General features: G+C 47.0%; 1 protein-coding gene across 1 annotated transcript in view; it reads right to left on the bottom strand.

Annotated features, from left to right (window-relative positions):
* Positions 1 to 21,681, bottom strand: part of slc25a26 (solute carrier family 25 member 26) — a 34,814-nt gene extending 13,133 nt beyond the window's left edge. The window contains exons 1-5 of the mRNA XM_037491266.2: positions 21,494 to 21,681; positions 20,141 to 20,297; positions 19,305 to 19,423; positions 14,283 to 14,387; positions 13,872 to 13,919 (exon numbers count right to left, since the gene is read on the bottom strand). Coding sequence (XP_037347163.2) covers positions 13,872 to 13,919; positions 14,283 to 14,387; positions 19,305 to 19,423; positions 20,141 to 20,297; positions 21,494 to 21,526 — 462 coding nt within the window. The 5' untranslated portion in view covers positions 21,527 to 21,681. The remainder of the gene's footprint in view (positions 1 to 13,871; positions 13,920 to 14,282; positions 14,388 to 19,304; positions 19,424 to 20,140; positions 20,298 to 21,493) is intronic.
* Positions 21,682 to 22,096: the final 415 nt, after the last annotated feature.

Raw genomic sequence — 22,096 nt, 5'->3', positions numbered from 1 at the left:
AAAATAAAAAGTGTGTGTGTGTGTGTGTGTGTGTGTGTGTGTGTGTGTGTGTGTGTGTGTGTGTCAGGCCACACAACTCAGTCGGCAAAAAGTCTCCTTGCGAGGCAAATAAGAGAGAGTGGGTTTATTTATTTTTTTTAACATGGTTTGGGCCGACCAAATGTGTGGCTGTTATTCAAATGGCCGGCTAGCAGAGGAAATTAGCTGCTCTGAAGGCAGAGCAGTAGTGATGTTTATGTCCGTGAGAACGACTGAGGTTTCCCTCCGCCTGCCAGAACCGTGCTCACTCAACTCCAGCTCGAGCCTAGCGGGGGCACTCGCGTGGCCGCGTGGGCAGTGACCCTCATAACGGAGGCCGGGCAGAAACACGTCGTTTAAGGTCTGCCAAAATGCCCCGGCACTTGAAATAAAAGACTTCTCGGCTGTCTTGAGACAGGGAGGACTAATTCTTTGGATTTGATCCAACAGAACAACCGTATTTGACAATTTGACCAATTTGTCCAAATTGACAAACAGCCATAGACGCTGGTGCCTTTGCTGAAGTGATTCAGCAAGCCTTAGAAGAACCCTTTGTTCACACACCTGTCTGGTCCTCCATGTCCGTCTTTAGTGTGCACGCCGTTTGGTCATTTTACACATCTGGCCGTCTAAACCACTGCATGTTCTTCTCCTCCTCCTACTTCAGACCTCCATCGAACTCTTTTCTGTCGGTCTACCAAATCAACCTTGTTTTCACTCTTCTGAGGACTCACTTCTTCCGATGTGTTGGTTGTGTTGTGGCAACCTAAAAGCCAAAAAAAGCGAGGCTCCCAATCGATCCCCTCTGGAGGTTAGAGCTACCTTCTCCATTGTTTACCTGTTTTTCATCAAACCGTGCCAAAGTATGACTCTGCAACTTGGCAACAAAGTAAAAAAATGTGCTCCAGGAGCTCAGCAGCATCTGCTCCCAAAGCTCCCAAACATCTGTGTCATCCAGATGGCCTCAAGGGACCAGATTCCACTGCTGGGAAACACACAAGCAGCTCACACAAAGGCCTGCTATCCTGCATGAGTGTGCTCGCTTTTTTTGTATGAATATGTCAGCATACTTAATCATAGTTCCGCCGATGTGTTCGTGCGTGTGTACGACTGTGTGTGTGTGTGTGTGTGTGTCTGAAAGGCAGGAATGTATGTTAGCTGGCTGACACATTTTGTCACTGATCAAAGGTGACGGTACCACTTGCTGTGACTGTCAGGTACTATATGATACAAATATGGAGATTGCCGTAGCTGTGTCACTTTGCTGACAGTGCTCCAGTGTGTGTGTGTGTGTCCTAACCAACTGTATTAGTGCTAACGTTATTAGTATTCAGAGAGGCTTTGGGCTGTCACAGGTCCTTAGGCACTCATCGGAGGGCAGGAAAAACACATGTCAAAATACATTCGCATTGAGCCTGATTGCAGGCACGCCAGTTGGCTGCAATTTGACAAATGACATTTAATAGGTCATACTGCAGCCTCAGCATACTGATGAGTGGAGCGAGAAAGAGTAGGGAAGATGGCTCATACGATGGGAAGACCGGCAAACAAATGTGTAGATGCCAAACCAACAGATGATTTTCAACAAATCCATTTCTCATTATTTTATGTTTTACCCGCTGATGCAACACATTATAGTACCATTGAGATGATATAAAGCTGGCTGATACCATTCTCATTAATTATCTAATCAACCAATCATGGCAGTTGCTTCAATGCATTTGGGGGTGTGGTCCTGGTGAAGACAATCTCCTGAACTCCAAACTGAATGTCAGAATGGGAAAGAAAGGGGATTTAAGCAATTTTGTACGTGGCATGGTAGTTGGTGTCTGAGTATTTCACAATCTGCTCCGTTACTGGGATTATCACGCACAACCATTTCTAGGGTTTAAAAAGAATGGCGTGAAAAGGGAAAAACATCCAGTATGCGGCAGTCCGAAAATGCCTCGTTGATGCTGGAGGTCAGAGGAGAATGGGCCGACTGATTCAAGCTGAGAGAAGAGCAACTTTGACTCAAATAACCACTCGTTACAACCGAGGGATGCAGCAAAGCGTTTGTGAAGCCACAACACGCAAAACCTTAAGGCGGATGGGCTACAGCAGAAGACCCCACCGAATGAGAACATGGATCCATCACGCCTTGTTACCACTGTGCCGGCTGCTGCTGGTGGTGTAATGGTGTGGTGGATGTTTTCTTAGCACACTTTAGGCCCTTTAGTGCCAATTGGGCATGGTTTAAATGCCACGGCCTACCTGAGCATTGTTTCTGACCATGTCCATCCCTTTATGGCCACCATGTACCCATCCTCTGATGGCTACTTCCAGCAGGATAATGCACCATGTCACAAAGCTCGCACCATTTCAAATTGGTTTCTTGAACATGGACAATGAGTGCACTGTACTGAAAGGAACCCCCACAGTCACCAGATCTCAACCCAATAGAGCATCTTTGGGATGTGGTGGAACGGGAGCTTCGTGCCCTGGATGTGCATCCCACAAATCTCCATCCACTGCAAGATGCTCTCCCATCAATATGGGCCAACATTTCTAAAGATGCTTTCAGCACCTTGTTGAATCAATGCCACGTAGAATTAAGGCAGTTCTGAAGGCGAAAGGGGGTCAAAAACAGTATTAGTATGGTGTTCCTAACAATTAATTGAGAAATATATAGTAATAATAAAATTAAGTGTACTTCAGTTGGGATCAAAGATGCAATCAACAGAATCACGGCGGAGCCCAGGCTGCATTGAGATTACACCTCAGGCAACAATTCACTGTGACGAGTGAACAAAAAATAAAAACATAACGAGTGGAGAGTCAATCACACGGTTTGTTGAAACCACTTTGTAATTCTTATTCTCACATTAGTTCTTGCTCAATGACACCCTCACAGGCTTCACTGCCATGTTATGAAATCTCAGAAACAAATATCATCATTTAGAAAACTCACACTCAAGAAACTGTGGCGCAATCTTAAACACTAAATTGTACACACTCGCAACTCATTCTGCACTGTTGTTGCCCCCAGATGTGGAGCAAACTATTCACGAGCCAGAGAAGTCTAATGGATCCGGTTAGTATTTGATTACCGAATGGTATCTTTCCAAATCCATTTGGCAAAACCCTTAACACCCGTAGACGTGAAATTTACCAAGCGCACCATTACAAATGAGACCATGTGTACTCGCTCATGTTCAATTCACATGCAAAATGAAACCAACAATGGCTCCTTTGAAACGTTAAAGTAGTCATATCGGGACGTGGTGACTCACTACAGAGTTCAGGTGGAAATTACAGTATCACTGTCCAGTCGTCCCCTGTTGTTCTTCAGAGCCTTTTACAGCAGAGGTTTTTCCACTGCATGAAGACATCAGACTCAGCGTTTCTCCTTCACATTCTTCCTGCAGTAGTAATGCAAACCCCGTCGACTTGAACTTTGTCTGCAAAAGCGCCCAACGCCGTCCTCGGGCCAATAAGACAAAGAATAAGTGAGATTGCATGTTTATTGGAGAGGAGATGAGAGGAGATTTTAGCAGACAGATGTGAGTCAGATGGGGAAGCGATCAAGAGCGGCCTTATTGAAAGTGCAGAATCACAACGGGCCATATGGCGACTCGAAAAAAAAAGGAAAAAAAAAAACACACCAGAAAATAGAAGAATAAAAAATAAAGAAACAGAGGGCCAGGTGCAGCGAAGCCTCGAGTAAGTCCACGTTTATTACCTGCTAATGCAACTGGGCTGGAAGCTGGAATCACTTGCCAAATTCCTACTTGAAAACATTCAGACACACCCACATTCCATCAGCCGGGTGTCACACGAGACAAACTCACTGGTGACGCACTGATAGACAGACAAATCAGATATTAATTAGTTGAAAGCTGATAAAGTCAGAGATGAGGGCAGAGCGGCATGTGGTGATGGACGCCTCTGTGTGCGTGCGTGCGTGTGTGTGTGTGTGTGTGTGGGTGTGTGACAGCGTTGACAGTGTTCAAACTCTTTTTGACAAAGTCACTGAGCGGGAACAAGCCGGACCGGTTTGTCAATCAGGTAAAAGGACAAGCACGCACACAAGGGCACGCACACAAGGGCACAGCCAGCGAAAAGACGCACGGGGAACCTGGATGATTAATAAATGAAAGATAAATAAAGTTAGAATAAAAGTGTGTGCACACTATGACAGATATGCGGCTTGGAGGAGGCTTGTTGAAACACTGACTTAATGTACATTTTTTCATTTGATTTATCATTAGTTACAACCTTTCACATACAGTAAAATATTTGTTTAGTTTCTATTTAGACATTTTGTTTGTACCTTCTATTCTCGTGTACTTTATGGAAAATTTGACTTGGTGAAAATAAAACTGTAAATTAGGCTCCATTATCCTTTTAAAATTTTCCACCTTTAATTACTATGGGCTGTTAATTATTCCACAAATACGGGCAGCTCCATGTTATGTTTCTTAACACCCTACACGCGCCGTGTGTGCACATATGAGCTAATGTCACACCTACTTACTGCAGTGACGGCACGCGGTACACCCGGCTGTGACGCTGCAAAAGCCCCTAGTCAAACACAGGAGCAGGGGGGGGGGGGGGATTTGGATGTCTACAGTCCAGTGAGAGGGACACAGAGATTGTGTGTGTGTGTGTGTGTGTGTGTGTGTGGCACCCAAGTACACCTCAGGGACAGAGGGGTCCAGGGCCTGTTAAATAAATAAACAAACACATAAATAAAGTCAATCGATAGAGGGAGCCTGATCCGGCACTCCGGGCCTGTGTTTCGCCTCCCACTTCATAAGAGAGGCCTGGGGGAGAGTAGAGAGGGGGGAGAGGAGAGGGGGGGGGGGGGGGGGGGGAGGGGGAAACAGAGAGAAAAGAGAGAGCTAGAGAGAGAGAAGGTAGGATTACTTCTCTCTTGGTGGCTGTTTTTGGGCTGGTTAGTGGAAGCCAAGGCCTGCTCCTTCTTTAACAGAAAGCAGGCCTCGATATGCTGTCTTAGACGCATGCACACACACACACACACACACACACACACACACCTACCTGTCTTTACGCTGCCCTGAGGCACACTTCACACAAATCAGATGGCCCTCTAAACCTAAACCTACAACACAAATCATAACTCCCCGTGTGCTCAGCGCAGCTCCTCAGAACCTAAATTTGTCGCAGGTTAGAGCGCGCTGTGAGCGTCCTGCAGCACGAGCCCGGGTCCCTTTAAGGCCCGGCGCTGCGTAAGGAGTGTTCTGCCCTCAAGCGACTGGCGATCACTCATCCCAACCTTTCCAGCTCCGCGGCGCTGTAAAAACTACGACGGGAGTGAGAGCACTTGCTGAGGAATTCCATCTGACAGCTTTGAATGCGAGAGGGCAGCGCCGAGAGAGAGAGTGTGTGTGTGTGTGTGTGTGTGTGTGTGTGTGTGTGTGTGTGTGTGTGTGTGTGTGTGTTTGAACACGCCAAAGCAGGGAGAGGTTTGAGCGGTGGCACGTCTCCCGCGAGCAAATGAAATCGCACCTGGCCGCCCGTTCCCATACGCCGCGGCCCGGCCAATGTCAGTAATATTCCCGACAAATTTAGACTTGTTCGGAGGATTGGGGAGGGGGGGGGGGGGGGGCGAGGAAAAGAGATGGAGGAGAGGGTGGTGGTGGGGAAACGGCGTGCTGGCAACAATTCAAGAGAGCAATTCCATCGACATGAGAGAAAAGCTTCCCAGAATAATATTTATGTTGTGCGAGTGATTCCTTTTCTTCCTCCCACCTGTGTGCAGCTTGTTGCTTCTAAAAGCCTGATGAAAGGAGAGCACGGGAAGGCCGGCTTCTTATCAACGGCACACAATGCTTCTTTTTCCTCTACGGCCTTTTTTCAGGGGCTGCAAAGTGAAGCGTGAGGCCCGGGGCTTGGTCGTCATCATCATCATCGTCATCGGGAGATAACGCTAAACACACGTCCTCGCGGTTTGCGTTTGTACAAAAAGGGGAAACGGGCCGTGCTTGGTGTAGAAGTAATCGGTGGTGCTCTCGGATCCGTCGCAAGCCGCCGACATGGGCGGGTGGTGCCGCGGTGGGACGCAGGATGCCTTGAGGGTCAGCCAATTAGCTGCTGACAGGTGGGGAGAGATGTATGGCTGGCAGTAAGACGCGGGAGGAAAAAAGGAGAAGGTGCGGCGGAAGGCCCGCCCCACACAGCCGGCTGAGAGGGCTACAGGCCCCTGTTGGACTAAAAAAAAAAATTATTGTTTATATAAAATAAAGCATTTACTGGTATTATCTCAAACTATCATAACACTAATATGCAGCGTGAACTGAAAACCTGGAACAAAAGCCGGATAACTGCAACAACTTTAAACACAGGCTCCACATCCTGAGTCAGATTCTACTGCGGACAGCAGCACAAAAAGGCGTTCAGACCTTCTCCAAAAGATAAGAACATTCAGAGACCATCAGTACGAACGAACAAGAGAGCACTTGACGTCCAAAACCAGTGGTTGTGTAACCTCGCATGTTTGTAGAGACAACAATAAGAGAGAAAGTGAGTCCATGGGCGTATGTTTGATTAGCCTTAAACGTCCGTTGGTCTACTCCTGCCCCGGCGCACACACACACACACACACACACACACGAGAACGCCAATACGGTTCGACGTGTTTTCGTGTTTTACCAGCACATGCAAAATTTGGGTGGTTCTGTCAGGACATTTGCATGCTTGTGGTGGTTTATAGGAAACGGGCGCCCGCGCGCCAGTGTGGCAATGGAGTGAACACTGAACTTTTATTCCAACGCTATTTTTGAAAATCAGTTGTGTCCAAAAAATGTGGTTAACATTCAAAACCGTTAAAGTGCCTTGCTGATGACGTGAGAGTTTCTTTAAAGGAGGGAGCATTAAAAAGAGTAAAGTGGGTACGAAGGTGCAGAATTAAGGCTGCTTGCTTTGATATCTCCAGCATGGCACACACACACGCACACACACACACACACACACACACACACACACCCGTATGAAAACATATGGCAGAGGCGAAGACACACACACACACACACACACACACACACACACTCACTTTGCTTTCTGGGATCAGTGCCCACAGCAATAAAACAAAGACCTTTGAGCCAACCAATCACTGCCTGTGGGCCAAACGAAATGTTTCTCACTAACAGAAACATATCTTATCAGCTGGGGATCAGATAAGAACAGAAGCAGCACAGCTGGAAATAACAGAATTTCCATTCTGAGAAGAGTGTGTACTGGCAGTGACGCGGCCACTTTGAAAAGGCGCACGCACACACACACACACACACACTCACCGATGGATGAGTAGTCAAACAAAACCAAGCAAGGATCCCGTCAACAGGTTAAAGGCCTCAACAAAAGGCTGCACAACACACTTTTAAAAAGGCACCTTGTCAACCCTTAAAACATGACTTGTTTCTTTCTTCAGCCAATGCAACTTTTGACTGCAGTGAAAATCACCAAATGTAATATCTGAAGCAGGAATGGTATTCAAGTGGTTCAAAAGAGAGAGGACCAACAAAGTTAGATGGATTCATCCTGTGGGGAACAAGGATGTCTGCACACGACCTATGGACAAAGTTGTGGGCCGTACCATTGCTCCGGCCCAGCCCCCCCCCGGGAGATAAAGCCTTGTGTGTAGACAGAGAGAAGAATTTAACGTAACAATGGTCTGTTCAAAGAAGAACTTGTCGCAGACCTCCTCGCGGTTAGCGCAGAATGTACAAAAATATGTGAATTCTTTTGTTAATCTGGCGCGGTTTGCATCACCGTTGTGGTACATCAAGCACCAGCATTAAACCCTGTAATCCCCCCCCCCGGCTCAAACAAACAGCAGCTCCAGCGCGGGCTGCAGCGAATGTAGATGAGTGTTAAATTATGGATTGGTTTGAACTCTTAACCTCTGCCGGGGTTCAGCGAGGTGAATGTTTGAGGTGCGCGGTGACACTTCATATATATATATATACTTTTTTTTTTTCCCATTGGACATTAAGGAGTGACATCACAGCCTGACCCGTGACATTCAGCTGGTTTGTTCCAGATGCGTCGGTGCCGTAAACGCTGCTGCTAGCGAGACGATGGTTGTGACTGAGGAAAAGAAGGGTGGGGGGGGGGTGGATAGGGGTGGGAGGGCCTTCTGGAGAGCCTCATGTGACTGTCTGGGAATAAGGTCCCGTATGCAACAGAAAGCGTCAATGTACTGACTGGATGAAATCCAGCCTTCTGATTGGTTGAACCGTTACATTATTGGACATTATAAGTACAGCCTCTCGTACCTTTTTGCTTTATTATTTATTATAGTTCCAAAAAGTCAAGTAAATTCCAATCTCATATTGATTTGAATGCAGATGGGAGAGAGGAGTCTGTTCTCGGGGGGAAACGGAGGGCGAGCATGACAGAGAGATGGTGCTGTAATTACTGTGAGCTTCCACACGTCTCACTATTGTACCACATTGATTTAGTCTTCCTCGTCCCCCTCCCCTGACTCTCGCTAACGCCCGTCACTCCAGGAATGGGGGGAATAGAAGACGTGGCTGATATTGAGTGGATGCGGATTCAAAGTTGAACTCGTTTAACGGCGACTTCAAGTCGGAGATGGAATTACAGCATTTAGCCGGTTTGGGTATTGTGTCACGTTAATGCCTTTGACACTTTAAGTGGAACAGGTAAAACGTACATGGCACGGATCGCTGTCGGGGGGGGGGGGGGGGGGGGGGGGGGGAATAATGCTTCACACTCAATCCTGTGCACGGGCACCAGATTCCCGACATGCCGGGGGGGCATTGACACTTATTTCCTCCCACCGTGACATCCGAACCACCCGCTGTCCCTTTTCCCTCGGTTGTGGAGCCATATCGAGGCTCTCTGGCAGACACCTTGAGCCCTTTATGAACCCTTTCCATAAGTCAGCACTTGATGCTGACTTAACCCAAGGAAAATACCCACAAGTCATTGCAATGTTACGTTAAAAAAAAAAAAAAAAAACTAGTGAAAGAATGGAGTAAAAAATATGAAATAAATACATTCACGCTGCAAATCATTTTTTGACGTTGTCATGGTAACTTGGTCCGCAGCAAAGTGGTGTCCCAGTCATATTTATACCATTCGAGCACTCACAGACTCTCGCACTCAACCCTTTGAGATGAGACACAGGCGGAAAAAGGAAGACGCGACTGTATTCGCGGAAGCTCGCTAATGCGAACGACAGGTGCAGCCCGTCCATCCGTCATCCAGCGCGCCGCTGGGAGTAAACCATTGCTCCCCCCGGTGTGTGGTAAAGTGATCATCCAGTGACAGAGAGGAATCTCTCCGTGTGGCTTAAGGGGGGGGGGGGCGCCATCACTCTTCCAACAAGGGTCGGCTCAACCCGCAAACAACTCAAACGAGGGCGGCGTTGCACGCTGATATCACAAATCTCAAGTAGGTCCACAGATCCGTCAGAGCAATGACAACTTAAAACTAACGTAAAGTGAGGCATTTAGGTGGAGGCCCCCTCTGTTATAGCAGTGTTTGACTGCCTTTGAGGAAAGCACAGGAGCATGCGTGTTTGTTAATGCGCAGTACAAGTCAACGCAGTACAATGTCCCGCACTTCGGTCGCTTCTCCTTATCACAGAAGCGTTCAAACACCCCTCTGTGGGTCACGTCGTGTCAAGGGGTCGGATACAAGGAGGTCAACGGGTTGTCTCGGGACCCTTGAGCTACTCATTGATGAGCGAGGGCGAGCAGATAAGACAGCACCAGTAGCTGGCGTTCTTGAAACACATCCACCGATGGATGGATGGCAGCTGTTCGAATGGCCCACAGAGCGAGTCCAAAATGAAACAAAAAGGCAGATTCGTCCCGCCGGAACGTATCCGTGGTTCGGTCGGTCTTTTTCTCGCCGCGCGATCTTGTGACGCTTTCCTTTTCATTTGATCCAGCTGTTGAGCTTTCTGTGGCGTTCTGTGGAAACTCCAAACACAGAGCGAGAGGAAGCCTCCGCTCCTTCACGCGTGTCGCGCAAATCCTGCCTTTACATATGTGAAGGAAAATAAACACGCTTCGCTTCCCCCCCCGCTCCGTCTTCCTTGCCTCTGTCTGCTCTGTCTCAAGTCTTACCAGGGTGTATAAACACAAGCCTCCGTGGATCAGTGCACACAGACACAGGATATCAGAGTGATTCCCCTCACCTCTCCCGTTTGAACCTGCATCACAGACGGTGAAAAGCAGCTTCTTCACCGCCCCCCCCCCCCCCCCAAAAAAAAGGCCACGCAGGGGTCAGCTCTGCCGAAGTGCCTGTTGATTTGGTTTCAATCTCGGGCAAAGAATTCCCCCCTCGCTGCTCCGCACGGACTCATCCTTACTCCTTATTATAACTCAATGTACACAATGCAGCAACTGTTTTAATCTCAGGAAGGTTCCTGGGCTTTAGGGAAATTTGTAGCAGAAGCCATCAAGCAAATATCCCCCCCCAAAAAAGAGGGAGGAAACACATGGGCCCGACATGGACGTACGAGGAGGCAGAGTAGAAAAGGGCAGAAACAATTGCGCGCACACACACACACACACACACACACACACACATGGTTTGAATATAATTAAATTAAAGATCAATGCAACACTTTTGCAGAAACTTTGATAATCAATGGATCATTCAATTGAACAGTTCCCCAACATCTTTCGACCGTTAAAAGAGTCTGCGTCACTCAAACTCAAACTCCCAAACTCCTGTGGTATGCATATCAGAGACAGAATGATGAAGAGGAGATGTCGAAGTAACAAGTTGGTGGTTTTAATATAATTAAATTAAGAATCAATGCAACACTTTTGCAGAAACTTATCACAGTACGAAAGAACCGAACTTTACTCGCATGAAACACACTTAACTTTCTTAGCTTTTACCCCAATTGACTGGGCAGAGACACACACACGCACACGCACACAACTGGACAGATGTGAATGACAGATGCAGCAAGCGCGGCGGTGGGAGGACGCCGTGACTCCTTAAGAAGCTTAAAAAGGCCATCACTCTTCTAAAAAAAGGGTCAGCTCGACCAGCAAACCACTCAGCCGGGAAGGATATTACCAACACAATACGGAGAAACACTCTAAGCACAAGATCTGGACCCGTCGTCTGGCACGACAATCAAACCTCGACTTGAGCTTTTAGAAGTTGTTATGACCTTTATTCTGTTACATTTTATGAACCAAACGCTTTATTATTCATTCGATCGAGAAAATAACCCACAAATGAATTAAGGGTTTCAAATCCGACCAGAAGCTCTGAAGCAGGTCTTAAGTTCTGAAGGATCTGTGTGTTGGTCTCGACGCGTTTTTCTTCATTTTGGCCAGTTGGCAAAAATTTAAAATCTGTTTCAGCGAGTCTTTCCTTGCGCTAAACCCCCCTTGATGCAGGAAGCAGAGAAGGGATCAACGGGGGGGGGGGGAGGAACCTAAATGAGGAGGTGTTTCATAAGCCCTCCTGCCAGATGAGATACCTCAGGTAGCCAGGTCCTAGCTGTTTGGGTGGAGAAACCCGGATGAAAAGGTGGATTCCGGGGGCCTGGCTAAGCAAAAGCATACATAAAGGAAGGAGTAAAAGGAATACCAGCGATATTATAATCAATAAAATGTTCAGTCTCATTGAGCTGCCTCAACCGCCTTCCTCTCGGACTGCTCACCCGCGTGTAGACGTGAAAACGGAGTGAAATGGCTGTCAGAGTGAGTGGGTGAAGGAGCGCGAGAGACACTTTTAGCGTGGCCGTATGCTGCAGTCAATCAGCCGACTGTTTGAGACGCCGTCAGCTTCACTTACACCCGTCCCTCCGCAGCACCCATACCACCGCAATCCAAAATTACAATCTAATAACCCATCTCAGCCTCATTACTCAGACTCAAATGCGAGATCACCTCACGACGCTTTAGAGCAAAAAAAAAAAAAGGGGGGCCATTAAAACGAAAGGCCATCATTTTCAGTGCAGTGACTGCTGCTCAAAAATGCCATAAAGCTGGAGTGGTGTGATGTGGGAGCAGAAAAAAAGGGGGGGGGGGGGGGGTTTAACACTCGACAACAGTGATAATCTTAGCATGCCATCTAGTGATGGAAGGAGGTACTATTTAGCAGGAGATGCTTGTAAGAGAAATAGTGCTATATAGATCCTGTTGAAATGAGGTATCACTAGACTCAGATTAATTAAGTGTTAATTCTATTTCCATAAAAAGGAAAAAAATTAACAATTGATTTACACCAGACGAACATCTTGAATCTGCGAGTGTACTCTCCTTAAAATGCTAAACAGTGCAACTTGTCATTATCAAGCGTGCACTTTTGTGTAAGTGGAATGAAGTCGTTTTTACCCACCACAATGAGGATGGAATTGATTTCACGCTCCAACCGGCTGGAACCCAAAAGGTGCCGATTCAGCAGACCACTTGACGGTTTCTTTTAAGGGGAGCTTCAACCACAGTAGAGATTAATGTGGTGCCAGGGAATAAATAATTGTATGTCTATTAGTCGGTAGTTCAGATATGCGGACTAAATAAAACGTAATAAATAAAAAAGCAGTGTAAAATTCACCGGGACTGGGGGGGTTGGTTGGTTGCTGCAATGTGAAGCGGATCCCCAAATCTTCCCCGCCTCCACCTTCATGAACCAGGTCCTCGGCCCCAACACATCCTGCACTAATGTGACATCTTGTCCGTCTGAACCCTAATGCACGCATACAGAGGGAGGACTCACGGCGCCACGCCTGGTAAACAAACTCACCTCGGCGGGGTCGCCTGTCCGGAGGGAAGGCGGAGGAGGGCGAGAGAAAGGGAATTACCTTTCTGACACGCGTCAAAGCCAATCACCGCGCAGCAGCATCCCTCGCCGTCCCCGCGCCCCCAAATCCCCCCCCCCGCCACCGTGGCGTTTCATCTGCCAGTGTTAGTATGCACAGAGGCCGCACGCCAGCCTCCACAATGTATTCATTTATTCAGAGCCCCTCGGAGAAATCACAGTTTCTTGTTGTCCTTTTTTTCTTTTTTTTTTTTTTTCCCGGCTGTCCAGATGGAATTTGCGTGAATAACATCAGTTTAGTGAGGCGGAAAATAAGTACAGGCTAGCGGCGAAGACTAGATTACAACCTCCCCCCGAAAAGGATGGAAAGACAAGTGTCACCTTCATACACTTCCTTATCCAGTGCCCCCCCCCCCCCCCCCCCCACCACCAACTTTCTCATTTTGTTCTCCATTGAAAGTTATTAGGCGAGGCGAGGCAGCCGTGAGATCCGCACAGCCTTCCAACAATGATGTTCTGTTATCATGCACTGCAGGTGCAATTAAACACAAGATCATGAATCAAAGAGCCAGCGCAGCTTTTTCATTTACAAAAAAAAGGTGAGCGTCCATCAAGGGTGAAGCCCCATGCCCATTTATCCGTGTTTTGTTTTGCATTTGTAAAGGAAACTAATTGCATTAATTAATCAGATTCTATGCGAAGAGGAAGGCAAGGAGGGTATCTCGCAAACCGTAATTGAATGAGATGGGGGGGGGGGGGGGGGGGGGGGAAAGCTGTAAATCAATATTTCCTACCTCAATAAAGCCCGAGAGAAATTAAAAGGCCTTCAGTCAGAAGAGTGGAAGGCCTCAATATTCGCTTGGCCTATCAAAAATAATTCACTACCCAGCCTTTAAGGAGTCTGGTAATTATCTTTAGAATAAACTGGATATAGTAGCTGTAAGATGAGGTTTTGCAATTACCAAAAACAAAACTTTGCCAAAGACAGACATAACGAGTATGTGAACTTGTTGGCTGGTGGAGGCGTTTAGAAGCGGAGACAAAAGGATAAAAGGAGAGAGAGAAAAACACATTTGGAGTCATCGTACCTCTCGGAGCACCGTGCTGCCGTATCCTCTGTACAAGCCTCGGACGCCCTGAGCAGAGCAGAACACTTTTATTACAATCACAGACACTTATCCAATAAATATTTGTACATATTTATTCTATTCATATTACATGCGGTGCCAAGTCCAATATTTCACAACAACGACCATATCAAAAATATCTAGGAACGCCCAATACCAGAAAATCATATTTAATAATGCTTTGATCTTACTAGAACTTAAGTGTTCTTTTCATGGAAAAGGCCTTCATTTTTAGACCTTTTACTCGTCAAGTAATCAAGATCGTTTTAAAGCCTTGATCTTCTCTGATTGAGGATTGTTGGCCACAAAACAAATATCTGAAATTGGTAATAAAACAGAAGTATTCTCTGGATGCCTCTGATTGCTGTGTACCTCTTCCCTGAGTGTGGCCAGCAGCATGTGGTAGGTGGTGGACGAGGGGGACGCCTGAGTCCTCTGTTTGACCACCTCGGTGGGAACCCGGAACAGACACGCCACCTACAGGACAGATGGAGCGCGGGTCAACAGCGTTTCCTCGCGTGCATTCTCAATCTACACCGCTGCATTGGGCCGACCATATCTACAGCGTGCTTAATCACCCTCCCCCGTGGCCCCCCCGGGTGCCGCCCCCCCCATCCCCCCGGGTGCCCTGGAGTCATCAACGTTCCTGGCCTGGGTATCTGCACGTGGCAGTTGCGGTGAGGAGAGCAAACGCAGCATCAGCTGAGCTTCCAATCGCCGCCAATTAACAGAGCCGACAGGACACCTGAGCAGGTGAAAAGGTCAGCCTGTGCATATGCGTCCGATGAACATGCGCACCTCACGAAGCACCCCCCCCTCCCTGCCCCACAGCAACGAGTTCCAAACAGATCCACCATATGTCAACAAAAATATGGACTGCCGACAGCCAGTGGAGACGGACATGAATATTTATGCCTCACAACCTCGAGGCCGGTGGGCACCGCTGACCACCTGGTGACTCCACTAACCACTTATCCTGCAGCGGAGCGGAAACGACCGGCCAACGGCGCGCAATCACAGAGGGATCGGAGAGCCGCCGACATGGGGAGAGAAAGAGTGATGTCGGCTCTGCAGTGAAGTTTATGAAAACGCTCAGTCTCCGTTCAGCAATCCGAACGGATTCGGCGCTCAGGGTGTCCCCGTGTGGTGGGCCCCAGAGGGGAAAAATAAAAAATAAAAAAAAAGTCTGCTTTGGCAGCTGATAGAGGGCCTCACCAGCTCGCCTCCTCTGCCAGACACCAAGGACACCTTACGAGCGAGGACGGGAATATGAGTGGACCACAAAAGGGAGAAGAAGGGGTACGTTAGCGGCCCCCGAGGTCAAGTGAGATGACAGACGGAGCCGTGGAAGACTTTGCAGACGCGCCTCTTGACTCGTGTTTATTATCTGCTCCGTTTCTCAGCTTTGTCTTGACCTTGGAATGCGTCGCTTCTGCTGCAGGCAGATGTCAGTTTTCAACGCACAACGGGCAACACACAACCTCATCCTCCCTGTGCAGAACTTGAATGGGTGCCGAAAGAAGAGCTCGCAGCCAATTGTGGTCGGTGTTTCGGGCTGCAACCTTACCGCGGTGCAACAGTACCACCAAGTGGCAAAACATCCAGCCGCATCCCAGCCCTGCGATAACTAAGCTGGCTGCATCCATCGCGGGGGATCTCATTTGCCCTCCCCCCCCTTTTCTCAACTTACCGTTTATAATACATTGTACATCATGTTTTCCCCAAACCAATTCTCCAAAGGACCGGAATAAAGCGGCTAAATGGAAAGAAAGTGGCTATGACAAGTAATTACTGACGTAATTGGATGGGGGGGGGCCCGGAGATGAGACGGCCTTTCCTCTCCTGTCACTGCAGAGAGGAAGGCAGAGTGAGCCAAAGATTATACCAAATAAATTAGGGACATTGTTTATTTGGGAGTAATTTGCGCGCCTGGAGGCGGGGAGAATCACGTTGAGTGGGTGGAAGACAGAGTGTGCCGCCTCCGAGGGCCATTTTAGATCTGTAAGAACGGCGGAAAACTGGCAAACGGCTTGATGAACCCGCGGCGTGCGCGATACAATTTGACTCGGGCTCAGAAAGCATTGGAAGTGGTATTAAAATGAATTGCTGAAAGCGCAGCGAGTGACAGATTGAGGCACAGTAGGTGTCTCACAGTCAGGATCGTCAGCTCGTGTTAGGGGAGGGCTGCAGGTTTCTTCACCTACGTTGCATGTCCTTCATTTCCCATTCTTTCCCCCGGCTGTCTTTTGAATTCCCCCGCCACCATTAATCTTTATTTACAAGCTGTCGCATTCGTCCGGCGGCGTTAATCAGGAGGCTGACTGCCCCGGGATTGGAGCCTTCCCGTTTCCCCTCCGGCCGGTTGCGTTTCTTTCCCCAAATGATGGAAGGTCTTTCCATTTTTCAGCAACGATCATCACGGGCCGAACAACAGTGAGGATTTGGGAAAATTAGCAGATTGCAGATCGGCAGATTGCGTCATTACCTCTCCCCCCCCCCCCCCCGCCCTGGCCCTGGCCTTGGTCGTCGTTAAAATGGGCTGCACTCATCAGCAACACCAGAGGAAATGCAGAGGTCACACATAGAAACAACTGAGAGAATGTCCCTCAACGCTGGTTCACTAATAAACAAAATAAGCTGGGATCAATTATGATTGAAATAAATACGCTCAAAATTGTAATCCACTAATACGGTAATCATTAGTGGAAAAATAGCGCCTTCCCCACTCAATGGCATGTCAAATACAATAAAGTAAAGCCTTTGTAAACGCAGCCCTCACATGAGCCAGTATTTCCCCATGACTTCGATCGTCAAACACATCAGAGCACCGAGACTGAGATACGACAAAAGGAAAGGAAGGAGGAGATGGAAGTTAAAAAAAAGGTCATGAAGAAATAGGGAAGATACGAGGACACTGAGCGTCTCCAACTTTGAGACAACAGCCAATAAATCACAGCGCGTGGCGCCGCTCGTAGGCGATGCATGGATTATTCCTCAGTGCCAAGTTAAGTGGCTGCCAGTTTCTACCCTGCCAAACTCCACCCTCCCGCTCCCTGTCACGTCACACTGTATTTTCCAGTACATCCTCCTACAGATGTGTGCTGGTGGTTGTGGTGGAGGTGGGACGGGGACGGGGGCGGGGGCGGAGGGGGGGGGGGGGGGTTTCTAGATGCGAGAAAAACCTGCCGCCCGGCCTTGACAAATGAGCTTTCAGGGCAGACGTCGAGCGAATGGGAATGAAGATAAATCTGATCTAATGGCTGGATAACAGCCTGCTAGAGCCTGACAGACGCCATCAGCTTACACATTCTTTATGGGGGCGTCCCAACACCCACACAAACACCGGGATGCTTCTGGCGAGGGGCCGGGGGGGAGGGGGGGGGGGTGGATTTCTCTTATTGTCTTGCCCGTCTCTTTCTTTCTCTCTGCTGCTTGTGATTGTCCTCCTCTCTGTCCTTTCTGTCTCTATTCGTCTTGCCAAGTACGTTTATAGGAAAATTGAAGGGGCATTCGATGACCGCCATCAAACAGCTGCAGTAAACGTCTGCTTTATATCGGTAGTCCTATTCCCCTGATTTGTGATCCTGAATTCTAATGACTCATTGACCTTTTTCCTTACAACCATTCATCGTCCTCACGATGAACATCTGTTAAACCAAATGCCGATGTTGATTTAGTTGTGTTTTAAGTGTTTGCTCTTCTTTTTCTTTCAATTCCCCACTCTTACTTAACGTAGTATGATTACTGATCACCATCTCCCTCTGGAATGACCGTAACACACGTTGACTGAAGTCCACACCCAGTGGGTTGGTGCGAAGTTGAGTGCATCATAGACAGATGGGAGCCTTGGGGATGGAATTACCAAAGAAATAAGCGCCATAAAGCTTAAGAAAACCCTAACCTTCACGGTGACAAAGTAGATGATAAAGAGGCAGCAGGCGAGTCTGCAGTCTTCTCAAACACCATTGGAAGGACTCAAAGGTGGCTTAAACCTGGAGGACAAAGGGTACCTTCTCGTCTCAACATCAACAGCATGGAGGGGCATTTTTGTGAAAGGCTCGTTTCATTTTTTGAGAGCTTGTGATCTATAAAACATAGGAAAAATTATTTTGAAAATGGCTTCCACAAGCCTGAATCCTCGGTGCGCTCTCAGATCGTCCGTAAGTCAAAAGGTACTCAATTTATAATAATATATAGTATAGATATATATAATATAATATAATATATAGAGAGAGATGCACATCCTGTTCCGTTTGCTTTTCTGTCGATCCACTAATCAACGAGTCAATGACTTGAAATGACAAACATATCGCTGCCGACCTGGTAAAATCTCATTCAAGCTCATACAAAATCTCATTAGCAGCGACTGAGGAGTCGATTGAGTCAGCGCGGGTGTTTGGTCCTGGTTTACCACCCGGGGCAGCACTGGGTTAGGCCTTTTATGGCTAAGCCTGAAGCTTACTCTGTTTGAACGAGACGTATCCAGTTGCCAGTAGGCAGTGGGATACACCCCCCCCCCCGCCCCCCCCCCGTCCCCCCCTCCTGCTCCGTTCTGCTACGCTCAGAGGATTTGCGCCTTTGATGTGCTCAAATCCCAAAAATCGGAGAATGGGTTAAAGGAAGCTGCAACCTCAGCCTGACCCCCTCACACTCGTCGGAGGAGGGCAACAGACCTAAAGTGTTAATAGCTCCGCTCCTATATGCACCGACTGCGACGCCGATTGCTACAACCGGAGGACAAAAAGCAGTGTTATCGAATTTGTGCTGGTACAAGAGTAACGTCTGACCTCTCCTCAACACCTTGAGACCCCCAGTACACACAAGCACACACGCCCATGTGGAATAATCCCATTTCATGCAAAACCTGGCTCAAATCGCATCCATCCAAAAGCCATGAATACTAACAACCTGGTATTTTGGCAGTATAGCAGGGGGGCATTCCTCTTGCCCCCCCCACCTCTCACCCCATCCCCCCTCTTCATGCCAAATTGAGTATTCCAGGCCCCCATATGGCTCCGATGCTGTGGTTCACTGCGAGTGATTGGGACGAGATGGACAGAGGAAATCCCCAGACTTCATTGTCTAGGGACCTGAGCTGGCAAAGCAGATGAGTCAATAGACAGTAATGATATCATATTAAACCAGCTAGTGAGGAGAAATACTGGGAGTCCTGAGGAAGCCCCCTCAACTCACCCTGCAGGACTCCGGGGCCTACAGCCAAACCCCCCCCCCTTCTTTAATTGTGTTTCAAAAATGTTAAGCTTCCAATATTCGGGACAACTGAGAAAGATCGAGACCAATGCGAATACAAGCGAGTTCAAAGTGTGCTCGCAGTTTGAGAGTGGAGTGAAAATCCAAATAAAAGGAGGGAGACCGAGGGAGAGGAGGACTTACTATTTCTCCCAGGGAGGCGGCCAGCATGTGAGTGACAGGTGCCGCGTGCGGGGCAGCTAGCGGTCCACCGGCGCCGAGCAGGGACTTTGTGTATTCGTAGGTGACAAAGAAAGCAGCGGCTGAAATCAAGCAGAACCACAGCCATTTTAGGGCCATTAGTCAACCAGCATACAGCAATTAATATCCCTCACTACCACTGACAGGGGAGAAACCAGTGTGTGTGTGTGTGTGTGTGTGTGTGTGTGTGTGTGTGTGTGTGTGTGTGTGTCTGCCCAGTCAATTGGGGTAAAAGCTAAGAAAGTTAAGTGTGTTTCATGAGAGTAAAGTTGTGATAAGTTTCTGCAAAAGTGTTGCTTTGATTTTTAATTTAATTATATTCAAACCACCAACTTGTTACTTCAACATCTCCTCTTCATCATTCTGTCTCTGATATGCATACCACAGGAGTTTGGGAGTTTGAGTTTGAGTGACGCAGACTCGTTTAACGGTCAAAAGATGTTGGGGAACTGTTAAATTGAATGATCCATTGATTATCAAATGCCAGAGCGTATTTTCTTTCCCCTTTAAGTTAGCAAAGTGAGTATCAATCCATCCAACAGATTAAACTGACAAAGGATATCCTTAAAAAGTAAATCTTAAAATCCTGATCCCAGTCATTCTTGTCAGTGCATTAAATGTATAATAATGAATGTGTAAAAAAAGCTCTTGACTGGATATTTTGGACCCCGCAGTGCAAGGTTAGGTGTCTACATGCAACAGACAATTTTGGGTGTTTGGTGAGAACATCAATTACAGACAACAGTGACCAGCTGGTGTCATATATCCAGCCATCACACCGTTGGGGAAGGAGCCGACAGCAGCAGATGGGACTCCAGCGTAGATGCCCCTAAAGCCCCCAGCCTTGTAGAAGCCCTGCTGACTCTGCAGTCTCGTCTTCACGGTGTCCAGGGGGTAGAGGGTCAGATCCACACACATCCCCGCACAGCCGCCTGCCTGGAGAGACAATTGCTCCGTGAGACCTAACGCAGCACAGCACACATTCACACCGTCTACTTAAAACAACTGTTGAACTCAACAGACCGTGTTCACACCGCCGACATCATGTCATCTCATAAGACATGGAGGCGGACGTGTTTGTCGTAACCTGCTTACACATGTTGACAGATCTGCCTCTTTAAATGCTACACTTTGTTCACCAGCAATTTGCAAAATTGGTCTGTCGTTCAAGCTTGCAAATTACTACAGTTATCAATCCTAATCAACCACAAGACTGAAGATGCAGGTCCCAAAACCCTAACAATGAAGTATCAAAAGACATATTTCATTGTGTTAAAGCATTAAAATACAATTACTGATGGATTTTTAATGTTGTTGTGAGTCGATCTGGAGCTAATTCCGCCTCATTCATATACTGATGGCTAGTTTCATCTACAAAAATGTATGATGGTTTATAGAATGATGAAATATTTTTAATTAAAATAAATTTCAATTTAAGTGGCTTTTATCGGTCATATGACATAATGTAGTAAAGTAAATAAATCTCAAAAAAGAAACAAATAAGTTATGGACAGGTGGAGAAAAATCTATCATTATTGAAAAAGTCAATATAATACAGATAACCCACCCATGTATCATAAGTATTATACATAATACAGTACATATTTATTATACATAAATAACTGAATAATTGTATTAATGGATTTAATTGACTCCTGCTTATATCAATTAACAGTACATTTTCAGTCAAGGGACATTAAAGGGTCATTTGAAGTATGAGAGCCATAACCGCGTGACGTAGACGGGGGGGGGTTGCCCCGCCCCCTGGGGGGGAAGAAACAAACAGGACCCACACTTTGTTTAGCTAATCTATGATAGTGCTTCTAATGACTTAGTTAGCTACCTCCGATAAGGTCCGACTAATGAAACATACTATTCAGTGTGTTTCTAGAGCTGGTACAGTTGTAACGTTGGTATTTACAACTACACACCTGTCACGTTAGTAGGTAACACGGATCCCTTGAATGAACTCTACGGTGTGTTTATGCACAACACGAACATAACGCGAACATTAAGCGAAGCTCTCGTGGTAACTAGTCGGTGCTCAACTGCCAACATGTTTAACGTCAACGTTAAAGGTTGGCTGCTAGAAATAAAAGCACACAAACAATCGTACAAAAGAGCAAACGAACCACAAGTGACGCGACGAACTCCCGTCTCTCCATCCTCCGCTCTCAAAATTTTCTCTTGTGGGTTGAACAGCACTTACATTTGCCATTTTTGGCAATGTTAGACAGTTGATAACACTCTCGGCATGAGTGTCAAGGACGCTGCCATCTTGGCTGAATTACTTCCGTATGACGTCATGACGCATGGCAATCACATGACCTCTAAAGCTACCAAACGAATACACTTCTGTCTCTCCATTAAAATGGGTTAAATTATTTTCGTTACAGGTTTAAATGATGATTATATGTGATTGTGAGTTTTAGATATAATCAACCATGGTATGCGTGGCATAATATATTAATGCATAGCCTAAAAAGGGACATTAAAAAAAAAATGAATTGTCCATAAAGTTTGATGTAGTGAAAATAACATGAATAGGACCTTTTCAGCTATGGTTGCAGCATATCATCATAGAAACATTTTTCTTATATACATATTTATATTTTCATTTTCATTTTAACCCAAATATGATATTACCCATTGTAATGACAAATTAACACTAATTTTCAGTAATGCAAAAAAATATACATTTGGTTTTACATATGTGACCTACGTTAACGCTCACT

This window comes from Pungitius pungitius, chromosome 8 (genome assembly GCF_949316345.1).
Source record: "Pungitius pungitius chromosome 8, fPunPun2.1, whole genome shotgun sequence".
In the NCBI taxonomy this organism is placed as follows: Eukaryota; Metazoa; Chordata; class Actinopteri; order Perciformes; family Gasterosteidae; genus Pungitius; species Pungitius pungitius.
The sequence above is the reverse complement of the archived record's forward strand: the minus strand, read 5'-3'. Positions and strand labels throughout refer to the sequence as shown.